Here is a 21,461-nt window from a genome sequence, read left to right on the forward strand (position 1 = left end):
TTTGTTGTCGTCGGGGTGTGGTGTTTGTTGTTCTGTCAGGTGTGGTGTTTGTTGTCGTCGGGGTGTGGTGTTTGTTGTCGTCAGGTGTGGTGTTTGTTGTCGTCAGGGTGGTGTTTGTTGTTCTGTCGGGGTGTGGTGTTTGTTGTCGTCGAGGTGTGGGTTGTTGTCGTCGAGGTGTGGGTTTGTTGTCGTCGAGGTGTGGTGTTTGTTGTCGTAAGGGACAGTGTTTGTTGCCGTCGGGTGTGGTGTTTGTTATCGTCGGGGTGTGGTGTTTGTTGTCGTCGGGGTGTGGTGTTTGTTGCCGTCGGGGTGTGGTGTTTGTTGCCGTCGAGGTGTGGTGTTTGTTGTCGTCGAGGTACAGTGTTTGTTGCCGTCGGGGTGTGGTGTTTGTTATCGTCGGGGTGTGGTGTTTGTTGTCGTCGGGGTGTGGTGTTTGTTGCCGTCGGGGTGTGGTGTTTGTTGCCGTCGGGGTGTGGTGTTTGTTGTTCTGTCGGGTGTGGTGTTTGTTGTCGTCGAGGTGTGGAGTTTGTTGTCGTCGAGGTGTGGGTTTGTTGTCGTCGGGGTGTGGTGTTTGTTACCGTCGAGGTACAGTGTTTGTGCCGTCGAGGTGTGGTGTTTGTTGCCGTCGGGGTGTGGTGTTTGTTGTCGTCGGGGTGTGGTGTTTGTTGCCGTCGGGGTGTGGTGTTTGTTGCCGTCGGGTGTGGTGTTTGTTGTTCTGTCGGGGTGTGGTGTTTGTTGCCGTCGGGGTGTGGTGTTTGTTGCCGTCGAGGTACAGTGTTTGTTGCCGTCGGGGTGTGGTGTTTGTTGCCGTCGGGGTGTGGTGTTTGTTGTCGTCGGGGTGTGGTGTTTGTTGCGTCAGGTGTGGTGTTTGTTGTCGTCGAGGTACAGTGTTTGTTGCCGTCGGGGTGTGGTGTTTGTTGCCGTCGGGGTGTGGTGTTTGTTGTTCTGTCGGGGTGTGGTGTTTGTTGCCGTCGGGGTGTGGTGTTTGTTGTTCTGTCAGGGGTGTGGTGTTGTTGTCGTCGAGGTGTGGAGTTTGTTGCCGTCGGGGTGTGGTGTTTGTTGCCGTCGGGGTGTGGTGTTTGTTGCCGTCGGGGTGTGGTGTTTGTTGCCGTCGGGGTGTGGTGTTTGTTGCCGTCGGGGAGTTTTATCTATTTATCTAACTTAATAGTTTCTTCTTCATTTCATAAAATTTTTCCTTTCTTTTTTCCTCTTCTTTCATTCCTTCTTCTCTCCTTTCTTCCTCTTCTTCTTTCTTCACCATCACCAAATACTAACTGGCAGACTTAACATTCTCCCTGGACATCTTTTCACTATAATGGCGCCAATCAAACACATTTTCATTCGCAGGGAAAAAAAATTAATCACCCCTGAAACTCAATTCTCCACCAGATGGCCAAAAAACGTGTAAGATTCCCCTAAAATGTCTCCCAGGGTCCAGATACGCTAAGGTTCGCAAAGTAAACATTTCTCGCTTGTTAGATGTATGTCGCCGCCTCTCTTGCAGCTCCACTGAACCCAGAGATTCAAGACTCGTGAATCCTAAGCATCCGTGGATAGAATAATGTGCTTAGTGGCTATTGCTTAAGGGTTCATGAATCTGAATCTCGGGTTCGTGGTGCTGTAGGAGAGGTGACAGGAGTTGGGCTAAATCACAAAGACATAAATAAATAAATAAATAAATAAATAAATAGATAAATGGTATCTAAATTATACTTATCACTTATAATATATTTTTTTTTGTAGGTGGACTCATCTTGTTATGCGATTAAAGATCTTAATTGTTAACCCAACCCAACCCAACCCAACCTAACCTAACCCTCAAGACCATTTGATGGTATATTCTGGCATTTATCTTTGTACTTTTGCGTTTTTGCTTAAGTCAACTAGGTACAATTCTTACGCCATTAGCAACGAGGAAAATTTACCTTACGGATCTTATGAGAATCTGATACTCGAGGCTTCCAACTGTGAGGGACGGACGCCAGTAAGAACTTGTGAAGTGGTAGACAGCGAGAGGTAATGGGAATAGTGTTTAGTATACTGAATCACATAGTAGGTCAAGGCCGAGGGAACACAGTCTATGCCTTAAGGTGCTCACAGGAGAAATAACATTGTGGTTTTATAGTATTTATGTAGGTGTGTGTGTGTGTGTGTGTGTGTGTGTGTGTGTGTGTGTGTGTGTGTGTGTGTGTGTGTGTGTGTGTATTAAAAAAATCGTTTTCAGTTCATCTCATCAACCTTACTTAGACGACCATTAACAATCAACGCATTAAACCTTCTATAAAATGCATTTTTGTCTGTTTTATCGTCTTTAATGTCTTCCAAAACTGAATCCCAAAACACCATAAGTAATATGATCACTTTTCATAATAATTAGTCTAATAATGTTTTTGCCAGGTAAGGACGCATGCGCAGCTGAGACCTGAAGCTATATATATAGTGGAGGTGACGGCCAGGTACTGCACTACACGGGACACACCCACCATGACACACACGCAGGTAAACAACACAGTGAGGAGGCCAACGATCCCACAACCATTACTGAATATCGATCAGAAATTGAAAGTTATTGAAAGGTTTTATAAGTCCAGTGAGTATCCAAGAAGTGAGACTAGTGACGGAACCGATAAAGTCAATAGTTACTGATGAAAATACAACACGAGTGCTAACAAAAGGTTCTCAGACAGCAGTAAAAAAATAGAGAGATTACAAGCGGTGCCAAAAAAATATCCAATTTACCAGAATTTAACGTGTCCCTCTCCTACCCCCCAGCCTGGCCCTCTACACCCACAGCCTGGCCCTCCACATCGTCCTCACCTCAGCACCATCAACCAGCAACCATCAGACACCCATACACTCTCCAGACCGACCATACTTCACTACCAAGTAAGGTCTCACGTGTTTTGTTCCTTTACGAAGACTTAACGGCTGAAGTTGACTTAATATGATAGACCATGAAGCCTTGAATGATATAATGGTCTAAGTTGAGATAAATGTAAAAAAAAACCTAAACTAACCTATTCACTATTTACGTAAATTTGTAGAATACATGAATTAAACGTTCACAATAAAACCAACTATCTTATTTTACCTTTCAATTAATTAATATACAGACAAATTTAGCTTTAAATAACGAGATATTTGCAGTAACAACATCTTATTTTTATTATTTATATAGCAACTGAAACCAAAGTATAATATCGTGAATGTCTTGTTTATATCTTCTATAATTTGATGGGAAATAATCACCTCAGCTACGGGAGTTCATATGACCTATATAACCAAACGATAAAATAATCATTATATCAGTACAGTAGAGAGTAAATTAACTCAAAAACACGACTAAAACACTTCCTCAGTACACATCAAGTCTATACACGTTCTCCAGCAAAATGAGATCCAATTCGTGTTACCCTCCCCTCTCCCCCCCCCCAGAAACCTTCAGCGTATGATTATGTGGTCCACGATGACTACACTGGTACCCACTTCGGCCACTCCGAGACGCGGGACCACTACCTGACACAGGGGAGGTACTACGTCCACCTACCGGACCGCCGCCTCCAGACCGTCACTTACTACGCCGACCAGACGGGCTACCACCCTACCGTTACCTATGAAGGGGAAACCACCTACCATACCCCAGAGCCCACCCACTATGCCCTTCAGAACCCCATTGATACCCCTAGAACCACCTACCTACAATTCTGAACCCACCTGTACTACACCCCAAAAACCCCTACGATACCCCAGAACCCACCTACCATACCCCCCAGAATCCACCTACCATACCCCAGAACCCACCTACCATGCCCCAGAACCCCATGATACCCCCAGTGAACCCACACCCCACTATACCCCAGAACCCACCTACCATAATTCCCAAAACCCTACCAGAGCACCCCAGAATCCACCTACTATACCTCCCAGAACCCACCTACTACAGCCCCAGGAACCCCATGACCCCAGAACTCCACTCACTATACCCCAGAACCCACCCCACCAGCTCCAGAATCCACCGCACATACCCCAGAACCCACCTACCAGCACCCCAAAACCCCACTTGTACCCCAGGGACAAACCCACCCACCATACACCCCAAAACCCTACCATACCCAGAACCCACCCACCATATCCCAGAACTCACCCAACACATGCACCAGAACCCACCTACCATGCACTCTAGAACCCACCTACCATACCCCAAACCCTACCATACCCCGAGAACCACTCATATCCCAGAACTCACCCAAGGATACCTGAAAACCCACTTCCTACCTCTATACCCAGAACCTCCCAATTCTTATCTGTTCTTAGAACCCACCCATGATACCTCCCTAGAACCCACCTACCATAATTTAAAACCCTACCATACCCTTCAGAACCCACTCTACTATATCCCAGAACTCACCGTACTATACCCCCAGAACCCAATTTCACTATACTCCCAAAACCCACCCAAATATACTCCAAAACCACATACCCTGAACCCACCTACCATACCCTAGAACTCACCTACGATAATTAAAACCCACCTATCATACCCCAGAACCCACCTACGATACCCCAGAACCCACTTAATACATACCCCTAAAAACCCTACCATACCCAGAACACCTACGATACCCGAAACCCACCTACCATACCCCAGAACCCACCTACCATACCCCAGAACCCACCTACCATATCCCAGAACTCACCTACCATACCCCAGAACCCACCTACCATACCCCAGAACCCACCTACCATACCCCAATACCCACCTTTGATATCTCAGAGCCTCTTTTCCGCAATTCGGTCGACAACTTGGCCTTCACTGATTGAGTTAATCGACGTCAACAACACGCCAGGATAAGACGCCATCGACTACAGGTAATCCGACACTACCAGGTTACCACCATTAACCTAGAGTGAACTGGACTCCATCTTGCATTCTGAACCTATTTAGACTTAATCCATGACTTTTTAAGGTCATCTGTTAAGCAAATATTAATCTGTATTTGGTTAAAATTATTTAAACTTTCATGTCTTGGCTTTGAGCGAAACAAAGTTGAAGGAGAGATGAAATGAGGAGTTAGGTCAGGTTAGGTTAGGTTAGGTTAAATGAGGAGTTAGGTCAGGTTAGGTTAGGTTAAATGAGGAGTTAGGTTAGGTTAAATGAGGAGTTAGGTCAGGTCAGGTTAGGTTAAATGAGGAATTAAAAGTCGTATCTGAGTCATAGTGATGTGACTTAACCTCCTATGGTTTAAAGGGATATTATCTATACCTATACACTGTATGAATCAGTGAATGTAAGATAAATTAAGCCACAGTATTATACACGGTATTTCTGTGTGTATACAAGTGAGAAGAATGTAACTATTTTTGTAATAAACTGAAGCATATAAATTTGACTCGAAGTCCTACTTACGTTTTTACTCATTGTATCACATTATTCAGTAGTTTGTCTTGGTCATTATTCAAAGCAACAGATGTAACACTAGTAAAATAGCTATGACTGGCCTAGATCTGCATTATACACTATTAAGTAAACATTATAAATTGTCTGGAATCTCATACACCACTGCTTGGGTGCCACACACTTACCTGGAGTGCCACACAAACTATCTAGGATGCCACGCACACTACCCGAGATGTGAGTAATGCCAATAAGAACAGCACCAGCGCCTCACAGTATATACACAATCTCTTCATACGAGCGACTGTTGTTCTGATACACGAAGATATATAGAAAAATATAATGACAAATCGAACAATGGGGAGAGAATGAAAGAACAATAGAGAAAAGAGAAAGAAAGAAAAATAAAGAGACAAAGACAAGATAAAAAAAGAGGGAAACACATAAGAGAGAAACCGGAAAAAGGAAAGAACCAAAGAGGGAAAAGGAATGGAGATTGAGACAAGCAAATCATCAACATAATCTCCTCAGCCAGCTTAATACACTGCACACATTAGTAGTCGTCTCTCTGAGTTATATTACAGCAACATAAAAAATAAAATCGTATCCCCAAAGTAGTATCTACGTTTTCTATGGTGTAGCGTCACAGAAAACGGAAAACTCTTCAAGGGGTTATTTCATATAATGAATGATGTGTTGTACGAATTTGAAAATGCAAAAATTACTAACCACCTTGCACACTTCTATTCAATGGTGATCTCGGCCTAATAAGTTTGGTTGCCAAGAAGGTTAATAATTTTAAAATAGTTGACCTAAAAAATTAATTTGGATCACCTGAAGATTAGTCACCCAAGCTTATACCATCTTCTTATTAAACACACTAACCTAACCTCTAAATCTGTCCAAAAATAGTGAAATCAAAATCCCTGATCAGATGTACACCTCCACCTGCTGGTTGATGATCATGACGACCCAATTTTGCTGAGATAAAACATCACTGACCCACAAACACACGGCCATCATCATAACACTAAGTCACACGCAACATTAACCTGATCTATACCTTTATTTTCACTTCTCTATAGTAAAACAAAGTGTCCCAGCATCAGTTAACTACCTTACCAACGTTTATACTAGCCAGCTTCATCAGAGTCCCTCAATAAACCCTTGACCTCACGCCACCTGACCTGACCCACTTAGCTCTTGTACAAACTTCTTCACCTGTCGGGGGTCACAGTGGTTTGTCCTTATCACATCAAGCGGTACAGAGGCGTTTTTCACCCCAGCTGCTGATCCCCAATTGTTTGAGACTTTTTTCCACAGTTTAGTACGCATGATGTGTGTGTGTGTGTGTGTGTGTGTGTGTGTGTGTGTGTGTGTGTGTGTGTGTGTGTGTCATTTAGAATTGTGTTAACTGTGGTGGTAATGCTTGTATATTTATAAAGAAAAATCAAGACGTAGCAACACAGCTATCATCACGTTTCAGAAATGTGAAAATCAGCGGGACATATCAATTGACTTTCCTCTACCTCCCCCTCCTCCCTTCTCAACATTCGTCATTACAACACAAACAAGTTTTAACACCTTTACATCATATATAAATATAAAACATTCATTAGAGCTCCATAAACCAACGTCTTTACCACAAATTATATCAAGCGTGTCTACTTCTTCAGAGAACATTTTAGGTGGAGGAAAGTTTGGTATTTGTAAGACAGGTTTTAGACTGGGGTTTCAGGTTTGGACACCGCCAAAAACAGAGGAGTGACGCTCAAGTACAAGCTGATCCAAACAGTACAGTTCCTTGGTTCCATAAAATAAACCGAGAAAAAAAAAATATAATTCGTGGGCTTCGGGACAAACTGCCTGCGTGTCGGCAAAAACTTACCCAAACGTGTTAACAGCAAGTTAAGCCACTCATCATCGGTACACAACAACACTTAAAGAGGAGCTCGGGGATCACCTGAAGAATATCCACCCCAGCTTATTTTACCTTCACACTATTGGGGGGGTTAGGTTAGGTTAACGTTAGGATAGTTAATATTCAGGTTTAACCCCAGGAGTGAACTTAATTAATAATCTGTTCAGGTAAGAAATCCGGTCACACCATCTGCTTCACCTCAACACCTGTCTTGTGTACTGACCTCACCTGCGGGTCAACAATACTTAGGAATGTTTGCCGCCGTGAGAAGTTTTGTGAGGGGGGGAAGAGGAAGGGGCGAGCAGGTGGACAATGAAGTGAGAGAGGAGGGAGGGATCAAGGGAGGGGGTTAGGAACAGGGAAGAGGAAGGGTGGAAAATGGGAGGGAGGAGAGAGAGAAGGAAGAACAGCACGTCAAAGGGAAGGGAATAAGAAGTAAAGGGAGGGAAGGAAGGGGAGGATATAGAAAAAGAGAAGAGTACAGCTTGTCATATCGAGGGGGAAGAGGAGACAAGAGAGAGGGGGGAGGAGGAGAGAAGACACTGCGGGTGCTCGTAGGGAGGAATACTAAAGCAGGAGGAGAGGAGAGAAGAGGAGAGAAGAGGAGTACCAGAGTGTGTGTGTTCACCAGGTGTAGCCACTTAAACTATTGACACGACCACCTCCTGTGACCACTGTGGCCCGACGAGGGAAAATGTACGTCACTTACGCAGATTAACAGGAACTAAAAATATACACTGATTGCAGATAAGAGCACAAAACACACACACACACACACACACACACAACACACAACACACACACAACACACACACAGATACAAACACAACAAAACACATATAAACATCTACATAAACACATACGAGAAGCATGTTTAGGGGGTGAGTATACTAGTAACTCTGTAGGCTATACTGTACACCTTTAAGTCTTCACAGAGCTAAATAATTTACACAGAAATGTAAATAATAAATATCAACAGTGTCTTTTCGATGTAGATTATAATTTTGACCTATCATAAGGCGCAGATCTGTCCTGTTTCACACTCCAGAATAAATCATGGGCTTGTAGATATCCCATGAAAATAAACTTGTTAATACTTCCTATTTTTTATACTTGTGGGACTCAGATCAACAAGTATTTGAGTCTTTTATATTCTTGAATATTGATGTCGTGTGTGTGTGTGTGTGTGTGTGTGTGTGTGTGTGTGTGTGTGTGTGTGTAATTTTGCACATTCAAGGTAATACATCCACTATTTCAAAACACTGAAAGATGCTAATCAGATATTTTACACACACACACACACACCATCTCTTATCAGGAGCTGTAAATTTATCAAGTAACAAGGACTTCAATTTCCCCTTAATGCCCCCAGGTAGAGCCCACATTAAATCATCCCCAGGTAGAGCCACACCCCTTAAATCATCCCCCACACCTTAAATCATCCCCCCAGGTAGAGCCACACCCTTAAATCATCCCCCAGGTAGAGCCACACCCTTAATCATCCCCCCCCACTGTGTATATCCTTGCAGGTGTTGGCTCCATGTCTTGTCTAGTTGAAGGTTAAGGGACACCCACTATCAACCTATATTTATAACACATTTCAGGGACATAGTTTCTTGCTGACTCTGGCATAGACGACAGTAAGTGTAAATGGCTCCTTATATGAATGGTAAATTAATGAAGACTTCACTACACGTTTATTATACCTATGTGTCACGTTATGTTGAATCGAAATCCACGCTACTCAAGTGTTGTGTTCACTTTAACAGCTGCAGTCTTGGCGTCCACCTTTGATTTCCCATACTAAGACAACTCGTCCTGTCAACACCCAACTGCCCAACAAATTCCATGAAAATCGGTAAAGTAGATTTTTAGAAGCTTGAATCAGACAGACAGACTGGCGAAGAGGCCAACTCGGGAACACAAAAACCGACTGCAATGACCTCTTCGACCCGTGGCCAGAAAGATCAATTAACCCTACATTTCTGAACAATTAGAGCGCCCATCTTGCATACTTTTGGGGATAGAATGAATATACTCAGATGTTACCAATACGAAAGAGAATGTTACGTTTGGTCTACGTTTTAGCAACAAAATTATCTAACATAGTCATTAGGTGTCCCATCAACTCTCTGTGAACACTGCCTCTGTCTTGATACATCTCCCTGGTTTATTTGTAACCGCTGCTCCATTCACTGACCCGGTGGTGGCGTCAACCAGAACCCACACCCTACCAGCACCACCATCATCAGACAGTTAAGTTACCCCAAACCAGCCGTGGGTAATTATCCTTCTACCCCAGCCACCTTCCTTCCCACCCCACACCGCCCAATTTAGGGACCCTGGTGGCTGGGGGGTCAACAGGTGCATTCCCAGGCCCCCACTCCCGCCACCTCATGTGCACCCGACCCCTTTTTACCCCCCAACCCCCTCTTCCTCCCACCCACCGATGGGAACAGTGACCGCGGACAGGGGGGAGGGAGGGAGGGGTGAGACCAGGGAGGAGGAGTAGGGGTGGGCAGACAACGGCCACCATATTTGTTCCACTCTATTCCATCTTTTTCTTCCTCTGCCACTCCTCCTCCTCTTGATGCATAAGCCAAGTCAATGACAGTAGTTGTGACTGGTAAAGTATCGCTGAACAAGTGGTAAAGTACGGGTGACAGCCAGGTGGTGAGTCTCCCGAGCGTCCCTCTCCCTAACACACGTCTACCTAACTTGTCCCGTAAGTCCAAGAGAAAAACTTGAGACGCCAACAGTCGACGTCAAATCCCCAACCCGCTGCTTGTGACAGTCAGATCCTTGCAACATAGAAAAACAACGTCTAAATACATACCTGGATTCACCTATAGATTACGAATTTCATCTTACTTTACCTGATTAAAACACCCTAATGCTAACTTAACCTAACCTCCCCCCCCCCCCATATAGCGTTAGGGTTTTTAAATGAGGTAAAATAAGCTAGGGTGCCTAATCTTCACGTGCTCTTCTATATGCTTCCATGAGTAGAGTTGCTAAACCTAACACTAACGTTAATCCAAAATACCTGAACTATCACCTTATACTAAAAGAACACTGCAAGAGATGACTGATTGTATATAGAAATCAGATGTAACAATTTAAATCATGTGATGCCTGAAAAGTTTCGTAAAGATAAAATAATAATTATAATAAATACATACCGTGTACATACATACATACATACATACATACATACATTAAATAAAATCAAAAGATTATAAAAACTAACTTAAATAATCTGGAAGAAGCCAGACTCCTCGATCAACTTATAAACGTTCATCCTTTTGTCCAGGAACCGAGGAGAGGCGGTAGTTAGTGACCATCCCTTGCCTGCTGGAGAGATGCCGGAAACCAAGCAATCACTCACTCACACACACAAACACACACAGGTAATGTTTGGGTGTTTTAATTATCAGGTAAAATAAACTGGGGGCCTAATCTTCACGTTAGATTTTTTTTTATTATAATTATAAGGAGTTGAATATATAATACAAGGGTAAACTGACATAAATAATGAGCGTTATGAGGCCTATCCAGCCCCTCCAAACACAAGATATCAAAGTAAAATGTTAAAATCAGTCCCAGCAGCTTCAGTGTGACCCTTGGGAGGCCAGACACTCGTACAGCAACGGCCACTAACCACATCACCTCTCACCCGCACCAGTCAACTACGCTTTATACACACCTCTGTTTATCTCTTAATTCCTACACTTACATCATATCCCTTACCCTTAACATCTGTATCTTGTAATCTATCAGCAACACGGGCGCCGTATGGGTGTGAGACGGGCGTGTGACGCGGTTCAAACAGGTGATCTATGGAATGCCGCGCCATATGTTAGGTGTGTGATCCCTCGGCAGCTGATTCCAAGGCTTCGTCGGCTCTTAGGTCACGGTATATATTGCCATGTGGTGGATAAGAGGGTAATATAGTGTGTGGAGATTGGTTATGTTTGGAAGTAGGTTAAATTCTTATCAAGATAAATAAAAAAGCAACAAAAAAGTGCTGGATGTAGTGCCAGTAATTATTGTCGGGATTCATTCAGTTCCCAGTACAGTTGCCAGTTATTATCGAGTGTAAAGTTAAAATATTATGCGCGTCATTATTAGTCTATGATCTATTAATGTGTACACAACATCGTTTAATACTATTTGTTTAAAAAATACGTATACAATATTTACAATGTTTATAGTTAAATATAAATGAATTACAAATAACGAAACTGAGCTCTTCACTGTGTTTGATACCACACAAATATTTCCCACGAGGATACCATAATCTACAACGAATTTACTCCCATTCTTCTCAACATTCATCTTATAACTTAAACAACTACTGTGATTTTTAAGTACAAGGATAAGGTAATTTAAATAATTATATCAGTAGCTTAACCTAATCCTCGAAAAAAACTCTGCATATACGGACAATGTGTAGTGCAAGTTTCCCGTACTAATACTGTAGTTTTCCCACGGTGATGGCAGTGTACCGCTCACAATGAACCCGGGTTCTGATTGGTCGCTGGGTCTGTGGGAGGAGCTTAGGTGTACGTCGGGGATCTTTCTCAGTTTTCATTGGTCGCCGGGGTAGAGATGTTGTTGCTACCAGTAGAGCATCAATGAAGTAAAGGTATATGAGGAAGATGTGAACATCTCGTACGCTAGTATATAACCACACACCATTGGGAGTGTACGTGTTACTCTCTCCCTTGTATAGTTTAGTGACTGTCGGTGCAAAGTGATTGACAACCACCGATAACCTCTGTAACAGTGATTGCACGCATTACCAACACCTGTACAGCAACTGCACTGTAGTACCAAGCTCTTGTGAGGTACATCTGTGCACATCTGGGTTGGTTGTGTTGTGTGGGCGGTAGTACGTGTGTGGTCTACACCTGGACACCTCAGCTGACCTCAGTTTGCTCTTCCTCCGCCATCATCTTCACCATGAAGTCTATCAACTGGGACAAGTCTGCTGTGCCCGTGAGGACATCCACCGTAGCGGTGAGGTCACCGAGGGGTCAACCGGAGGTAAGACAAGAGCGGCAGGAGATACGGGAGTACCTGGAGAAGCTGCGTCAGCTGGTGCCTGCGTGTCCCAAGGCAGGTAAAGTGTCGCGGCTGGCGGTGATTCAGCACGTGATCGACTACATTGTGGAGCTTCAGGACACCCTCGTCCACCACCCCGTCAACACCATCCTCGCTGCCAATCACCTCACCGCCCTACACGACAACCCCCTCCTCCCTCTACAACACCTGGACGACAACACCAACAAAACATCCTTTCCGGCAACCTCAACACCAACAGAAACAAGCATTAGTAAGAACAACAGTAATACTAATAAGAACAGCAGAACCAGCACCAACAAGAAAACCAGCAGCTGCAGACGACCGCTGGGCGTGCTGTCATCCCTTAAGAACCACAGAAATCAATGAGAAATTCCCCAAATAAACTATTTAACAACCACACTCTCCGAATCCCACGTACCAAAGAATTAGTTATAAAAAGTGGAGTGTTTGTTGAGTTATGGTAGGTGTGAAATAACAGATGGTGTTGACCAAATATGTCGCCTTGGCCTGCCACCTTGACTACCAAAACGGTGGAGGGGGACGCGGCCCTCCCTGCACCACGCCGTGCGCCCCTGACCTGTCGGACGGCTCACTGCCCATATTGGTAACAAGACCTGCCTGCCCGCACCCACCCGGAAGCCCCTCCTGCTTCTCACCACAATATTCCCAACTATGTAGTATCTGAAACAAGTATCACCGACCTAACTACCATCCCGCATCTAGGATAAACAAGCTGATGACTCACGCATGCGGCAAGAAGGTTGTGTTTTGTCGCCGGCGGGGACGTCACAAGATGCGGGTGGGAGGGGGCGCACCTGCTGGGACCCGCTCCTGTCGCCCCGGGCGCCAGCCACTCATGTCACACCTGCACCGCTACCTTGCCTCCCACACCTGGCCCACACACGTGTTTCCTCCCTACACACCTGCACCTCTACCTCGTCTCCCGCACCTGGCCCACACATGTGACTCCTCCCTACACATCTGCACCGCTACCTCGCCTCCCACACCTGGCCCACACACGTGTAATCCCTCTTTACACACCTGCAGTAGTACGTCGCCCGTCGTCACACAGGAACACGTGGTCTTCACACGTACCCGAGACTAATACATCTTTAGATCCTACACCTGTATCTCCACACCTGCATTACAACCTCCAAAAACAGCTGTAGAAACCCAGTATCACCAGCTGTATGCGGGCTTTACCTTGGAATGGTAATAATCATCTGTCTACGATACACCCCCGGTCATTATCGACAGCTGCAACCCTGTTATCCTCGGCAGCTGTAACAAGACGTTCACGGACAGCTGTAACAAGACAATCGTCGACGGCTGTACCTAGGCCCTGAGAGACGGGTGGGTGGAGGTGCAGGTGTCCGGGAGCAGCTGTCAAGGTCTGGTGGAAACAGCTGCGTTCACCGCCAGTCAACAAGGTGGGTACAGTTTCTTTCTCGCCTCTCAATGTCGCGCACATACAATGATTTTACCTCCTCCATCTCATTGTATATGGTGTTTATATTTCTCGCCCAAGACTATAAATATATACTGTATATACATTATTCTATACAGCACGCATTCTTGCAAATTCAGTTCCTTATACAGACCAAGTAAAAGAATTATTATTATTATTACTCACTGAAAGTAATGATTTTCCACAATATCTAGTACAGTAATCGTGACCATAAAAGCTTAACGTCTTCCATTGTTGACCTTGTTGTTTGTCTCTCTACAGCTGCCAACCAGGGTCCTGGTATCACCACTTGGGCTGTAAGGGTCACCATCTGGACCGCTTGGTTCACCATCTGGACCGCTTGGTTCACCATCTGGACCGCTTGATTCACCATCTGGACCGCTTGGTTCACCATCTGAGCTGCTTGGTTCACCTTCTGAGCTGTTTGGTTCACCATCTGGGATGCAGATTAACCCCTTGGATTGGCAGGACACTGAGAATGCAAGGTCACCATTTGGGCTGCAAGGTTCACCACCTGGAATGTCAGGGCACCATTTAGGGCGCAAGGTTCATCATCTGAGGCGTCAGGTAGATCGTCTGGACTGTCAGATCACCATCTGGGCTGTCAGATCACCATCTGGACTGTCAGATCACCATCTGGACTGTCAGATCACCGTCTGGACTGCCTAGTTCACCATCTGGACAATCGATTTCACTATCTAAAGCACCAGGTCCAGAACCTGGACTGCCAGGTCACCATCTCGACTGCCAGGTCACCATCTGGCCTGCTAGGTCACCATCTGGGCTGCCAGGTCACCATTTAGACTGTTACGATCACCATCTGAGACGCAAGTTTCACCACCCAGGTTCATGACAGGTCAAGAAGTCGTCAGCGGGACCTCGTGGCCCGTTACAAGGCTGAACAGAGTGAGAAAAACAAAACGCACAATAGGCTTATCAGACTCATTGTGTTCCTGTCGTCACACTGGTTTGCCAACTCCAATGTCAATGATTACCTCCCTGTTATTATCAAGGTAATGGAGCTGTAGAGTCCATTATACTTACCCTAAATAACAAGGGCACAGGGGGTAGGGGTGGAGGTGGCTGGGGCTGCACCTGAGGACATTATTTCATTGATCAGTGTGGTGGCGGCAGCACGTGGTCTTCACACCTGGCCCCAAGAACACTCAACTTAGGTTTCAGACGTCAATTCATTCTCTTCACTACGAGGCCTGGGTTGTCTGCATTACAACTCCTAATATTGACGTTGCAGCATTAAAATAAGCATACAGTGATAACTCTTGGTAAGGGAAAGTAAACGAGTACACTCTAGTTAGGGCGAGTCGGCATAACTGTAGCGAGAGTTTGGCTAACTAAGGTTCATTAAATAGTGATGCTCATTGGGGACTAAAGGCCATAGCACAACAGCTTGCGTACTCCCACGTGTTGAATCATTGACTAACAAAAACCGTTAAGCGGTGTACAGGACGACATCTGTCCAATAATCGGCGGGATCAATTATTTAATATCTGGCCAGCTGCTACTTAGCGCGCGCAAACGTAACGCCGCGGTCGTCCTCCGTCAGCTGTTCCGGGTGTGACGACCATCCACGACTTTCATTAGAAGTCACATTTCATGATAATAGGGATTAATTGAAGTTAATTTTGCGTTCGTCCGTATCATCTGTAAACCTTAATTCTGAATAAACCAAATATAACTGTCTTTTAATATTGTAAAGTAATTAATGTTTATTAATGAAAGGTGAGGTCCAGTAATGAAGGGTAGACAAACAGGCCCATGTACAGGAGACGGTTAACGCGGCAGCCGTGGAACATCCGGCTGTGTGTGGGTGCCGCCACTCACACGTGCAGGGAGGCTGTTGCTGCAGCTGTCCGTGTGTCTGTCTGTCGCCTAACACCCGTCGTCCCAGCTGTCCACTGTCTATGCGTCCGTCTATCGCCTAACACCGGGCGGGCCAGCTGCGCGGGTAGTGGGCCACACGTGTGTAAACGTTACCAGTGGTAAATTAGTCAGTGCCCAGCTGGCGGTCAGGTAGAAGCTTTAACGCGCCGCCTTTACCTTAGTGTTGTCCTCGCTCCCAACGTAGCTGTACCATGTGTGTGGGCATCCATCTGTGTCGTGCTGTGTCGGTCTTCATTTGTGTCAATGTTAATTATGTGCGCAGGTTTACTGGCTGTGAGAAGCGTTGCCACGATGGTCTGGCGCCCCACCACAACAAACACTGCCCACCCAGGTCCTCTCTCACTCCCTTCTTCATTAGTTTCATCTTTTACGCTCACTGTGGTGAATTAAAATATAGGTTTCTCGCCACTGTGAACCTAATCTGACGTAAAATATGTTATCAGTATGTGGAGACAACGTGAAGAGCAGCGAAGTGGTGAAGTTGGCAACAGTGGAGGAGAGAAAGCTAAGTTTGGTCAGAGGCGTAACCCACCCAAGAACCCGGTGTAGCGACCACCGTCTTCCCTACCTATTATTACTCCATCTGTTGTTTTGTACGCTCTTTATACCTCTACAAACATGGCGTATGTTCTTGTATACCCTATGTTTGTGTGGTTGATGTATGTTAGTGTTGTGTTGGGGAGTATGAAGCATGTGGCGTGGGAAGGATTATATATGAGTGTGTGGTGGCACGTGGTAGTGCTGCCAGCCCTTGTGGTTCCCGGGTTGAGGTATGTGGGTGTGGAGCGTCAAGGTGGTGCTCCAGACCTACCTCCTCCTCCTCCTCCCTCCCCCTACACCCGCCTCATGTGTCACGCGGGCTGTCCACTAACCCCACCCAACATCTAACTGTTCCTCCAACCTCTGACCTAACTTAACCAACCCCACCCAACAAACATCTCACTGTGTTCTGACCCTCAAGACCTAAGCTAACCTCATACAGCATCTCACCCTTCAAACTGACCTAAGTTCGTCACCTTTAACATCATCCCTACGGTCTCGGCTGCATAACTAACCTCTTGACTCTTCATTACCACCCACTACCATTACCAACCTCAACCATCACCCTAATGACAAGGGAAAACAACCAGTCCTCTTAACTTCCGGTTTTACTTAACACGTGTCTCTCCTTCTCCTACACCCCTCACCACTCTTCATTACCTGTTGGGTCGTGGGGGTCGGAGAAGGGGAGGGGAGGGAGGGATGAGGTGAGGACCATCTGAACTCTCACCTCCCGCCAACGCGCTCTCTTGTCACCCCTCTACTTCCTGTAAACAAACGATCATAGAAAACGGTGCTTCAAACCCACAGTGTAAAAGACGTCTTAAACATTTTACGAAGGAATGCCATAAGGAGTCTAGGTTAATAGTACCTACCCCAACACTTTATAGACCAAGAAGGAAACATAACTTTATAATCATCCAGAGACAACCTCAGCTCTCGGCCGTATACTGTAAACTTTATACTGTACCATTATACCAAGTCAGTGCTGCGCTACGCTGTCATCTGCATAATAATATCATGTACAATTATCACGACCATGCTACAACTGCCACCAACATAACTTTAGTCGAGTGCAATTGCCTGTCATGTTAACTCAAGACTGGCAAGCCAACTACACCATCTAGGATACTGGGACACAGGAGAGAGAGAGGTGTCTATTCTCCCCAAGGTGTAGAGCTTTATGTGTGCGTGAGATACATAGTTCAGTGCCATGAGTTGGAAAGAAGCTTTAGTAGTAGTCTTACGTTAGATTTACCTGCAACTCATTTTTCTCCTTACATTAAGTTTATAATGATTGGTATAGTGTGGGTACAGCATGAACTGTTGTATATATATATAACATTATGTTTTTTGTACATATTATGACTGACTGTAAATTAAGATATAATATTCTTACGTGAAATAAACTATTTTTTCAATCTACACGTTATTCTTAGCCTAATTGTGGTGATGGTTTTTACAAGGTGATGATGTTTGATTCATTCTTTAACACACATTGTGGAGATAACATTTGTATGACTAAAAATGCAATTGTTTAAAAACTCGTATACCGGTGCTAATGGAAACTAAAATTCATATATACGACCAGAACCAAAGAAGCAAGCAATTTTATGTTTCCTCCCGAAATATAACATCTAAATATCTTCTAATAAAAGTATAATAAATAAATATTCTACTATATGGTATAAACTTTACAAAGAAAACAGTTTAACCCGAGACAGTGAAAAGGTGAATACAAACTAATTTATCTTCACCCAGCATAATAGACGTCACAGTCAGCATAACAGATGTCACAGTCAGCATAACAGATGTCACAGTCAGCATAAGACTCGGTAAACAAAAGCACCAGTCAACCTCACTACCATAACAAGAACACACCTCCCAAACATAACAAGAACACACCTCCCTAACATAACAAGAACACACCTCCCTAACATAACAAGAACACACCTCCCTAACATAACAAGAACACACCTCACTAACATAACAAGAACACACCTCCCTAACATAACAAGAACACACCTCCCTAACATAACAAGAACACACCTCCCTAACATAACAAGAACACACCTCCCTAACATAACAAGAACACACCTCCCTAACATAACAAGAACACACCTCACTAACATAACAAGAACACACCTCACTAACATAACAAGAACACACCTCCCTAACATAACAAGAACACACTTCTCTAACATAACAAGAACACACCTCCCTAACATAACAAGAACACACCTCCCTAACATAACAAGAACACACCTCCCTAACATAACAAGAACACCAATAACATAACAAGAACACCTAACATAACAAGAACACACCTCCCTAACATAACAAGAACACACCTCACTAACATAACAAGAACACACCTCACTAACATAACAAGAACACACCTCCCTAACATAACAAGAACACACTTCTCTAACATAACAAGAACACACCTCCCTAACATAACAAGAACACACCTCCCTAACATAACAAGAACACACCTCCCTAACATAACAAGAACACCAATAACATAACAAGAACACACCTCACTAACGTAACAAAGTCACCAATTGACACTGGCAGCCTTGTTCATCTTTTGTAATGTTATGCGTATTGAAGTGAGTAACACGTACCACCTCCATCTTGTAGGAGGTGTGGGAGCGAGAACATGTCAGCGCCAGTATTCACAGCTGTTGGTGACTAAGTACTTAAAAAGTCTTAAAACATAATTTAAGCTAAATATATTCATCAGAGAATTGTACAATATTGTGAAGTTAAAAACCCAGATGTTAGTGTTTACAGCAGGTGGTGGTTCCTTGGCTCATGTTCTTATACCTGATTTAAAAATGACTAGATGACATTTTTCTTTAGATAATTACAATAAAAAAAATAAGGCAACGATTAGAATAAAATACAAAGAAAATTTTTAAATTGGTCCTTAATAACAAATTAACTTACTGTAAATACATTTTCTTGTACTAATTAAGGTAACGCAAGGGCCCATAACGACTGACCAACTCGCAGCATTAACTCTAAAACCTGAATTCTTTATTACAGTAAAAGTTAGCCAGTGTCTGATGCCCATATAGGCGTGTAACCTGACCCATCCTCTGACCACCCATCACCAGGAGACGGGAGGATGATGATGATGGTGGTGGTGTTGATGTGAGGTCCAGTGTCGACCCACATAAGGTGTGTTGGGATGGTGGGTGGCCGTCTGGAGGAGGAGTGTTCCTTCTTCAGCTCTGTACATGTGTGTATACAGTTCTAAATTAACCATATTCAGACATCTACCTCAAGTCATGCAGCAACTCTCTAAACAGCTGGGTCGTAAGCCATTCAATTGTACGTTTACCATTACCATTTTAGGTGATGGAGTTAAACTTAAGAAAGTATCACTCAAACTCGGGTATTCTGCCAACGTCACACTAATGTTCTACCAGTGTGAAGGAAAAATAGCTGTGAATGGTTCGCGTTTACTATAGCCGGGTCCTGATTAACCATAAGACTAATAAGGCTGTAGTCTTAGGCCCTCATGATATTTAGGCCCTCGAGTTTAGGCCTAAATTTGTGTTTCTCAAAATTATGTGTGTCAAAACTTCACAAATTGGATGAATGAATAATCCAGTTTGTTTGAAGATTTAATGACTTATTTACAATAAATACATAATATACGATGGTACATATACAGTATAGGTCCTTCCCTCGTATCAGCCTTAGGCCCCTCACAATCTTAATCCGGCCAAGACCAGCGTCGCCACACGCTTGATAAACTTAATCGAAGAATCAACAGCACTCTTTACAATGAACACAGATGCAACTGTTCCTCTCATCTGTATCCCTTTCTCCTAAACTAACCGGTAAGATATTGTTTTCCCAAATACCATCCCACACAAAATTTACCCTGGCCAGAGACACGTTAGTTGAATTAATAATTTCATGGCGGATTCTCGACCCGTCTTGGAAGCGTCGGGAGAGAAGCGGTTGACAACAGTTCCTCCACCCATTCAGGATCTTAACCTAGGTGTTTGCTCTGGCCTGACAATCACGACGCCCAAATATGGTGAGAGATTGGCCAATAACTTCTTGACGGATTCTCAACACACGAGTCCTAAAGGTGACGAGGGAGAAAGAGGTGCTTGACAACAGCTGCTCCGTCAAGAATCTTCATGGAGGTGTTTGCTCTGGTCTGGCAGCCACGACACCCAAACATGGCAAGACCTCGGTCCCTTTTGTCGCGTCGTCAGAGTTTACCGCCGTCAGCCACCGAGTTGGACGTCGGTGCTTTTAGGTCCCTCTCATGGTTCACCAGACGATGTACACACCTAGGCACAATCACTCTTCAAGAAAGCTTAACTGTATGACTCTCCCGCTAAGATAACTGTATAACTTGAAGCACTCTGAGATAACTCTTCAGGCAGGTTAAATACGGGAGAGCCACTTTTCAGGCTAAGACCTAAGGCTGTACTTCCGCTATCCAGGCCACTTAAAAGACTCACTTTACTTGTCTTTTTTTGTCTCGTTTCAGAGGATATATTTCGCGCACTTCCTTATTCACTATGTCCTGCAGACCACAACACCCAGTAGGTCAAGTGATGTTTTGATGAGGAGGAAGAAACAAGAGCCCAGCACGTCGAGGTACCATGAACGTCCTGGCTGTGGGTCTTCGTCATCACATTACAACATTAAAAGATAAATAAGACAGTTTCTAGTCTTAAGGTGGTGGAATGAGTCTCTTGTGGTCAAATTAATATAGGAGCATCCCCATGTGACTCTTCTTGTAAATAACAAATAAAAAAAGTTAGAAAAGTCAAAATTTATGTTCCAATATGGATATTTAAGTTCAAAAATTATATATATCTGGTAAAAACTGAAACTAAAGTTGAACTGATGTAAAAATATTAATTCCGGGTCAAGTAAAACATGTTTCTTATTGTTTAAAGCTAAGGTAAAACTTTTAATTAGACAGTGCTGCCAGATGTACAGTAGATGATGCCTTGAGAACGACATAACTTAATATAATAAAAGGAGGATGGAACACACAAGAGGGAGCACTATCAGTCAGGTCAGGAAAGGCGGATATTGAGCAAATTCAATGAAGCCAACAAATGACCCCGAACGAACATCTGAGGTGTAGTAGTAGACGTAGACGT

The 21,461-nt window shown here is 44.2% G+C and overlaps 1 protein-coding gene and 1 long non-coding RNA gene across 2 annotated transcripts; both read left to right on the forward strand.

Annotated features, from left to right (window-relative positions):
• Positions 1-11,987: 11,987 nt before the first annotated feature.
• On the forward strand, positions 11,988-13,640 carry LOC121875011 (DNA-binding protein inhibitor ID-2-A-like). The gene has a single exon (XM_042379369.1). The coding sequence runs from the start codon at positions 12,282-12,284 to the stop codon at positions 12,768-12,770; it is 489 nt and encodes a 162-aa protein (XP_042235303.1). The 5' UTR covers positions 11,988-12,281; the 3' UTR covers positions 12,771-13,640.
• A 7-nt stretch (positions 13,641-13,647) lies between these two features.
• On the forward strand, positions 13,648-17,737 carry LOC121875012. The gene is made up of 2 exons (XR_006090530.1): positions 13,648-13,834; positions 14,134-17,737. It is a non-coding gene; the product is annotated as an uncharacterized LOC121875012 (long non-coding RNA).
• Positions 17,738-21,461: the final 3,724 nt, after the last annotated feature.

The sequence above is a fragment of the Homarus americanus genome, unplaced genomic scaffold (assembly GCF_018991925.1).
Source record: "Homarus americanus isolate GMGI-L3 unplaced genomic scaffold, GMGI_Hamer_2.0 scaffold34427, whole genome shotgun sequence".
NCBI classification, from domain to species: domain Eukaryota; kingdom Metazoa; phylum Arthropoda; class Malacostraca; order Decapoda; family Nephropidae; genus Homarus; species Homarus americanus.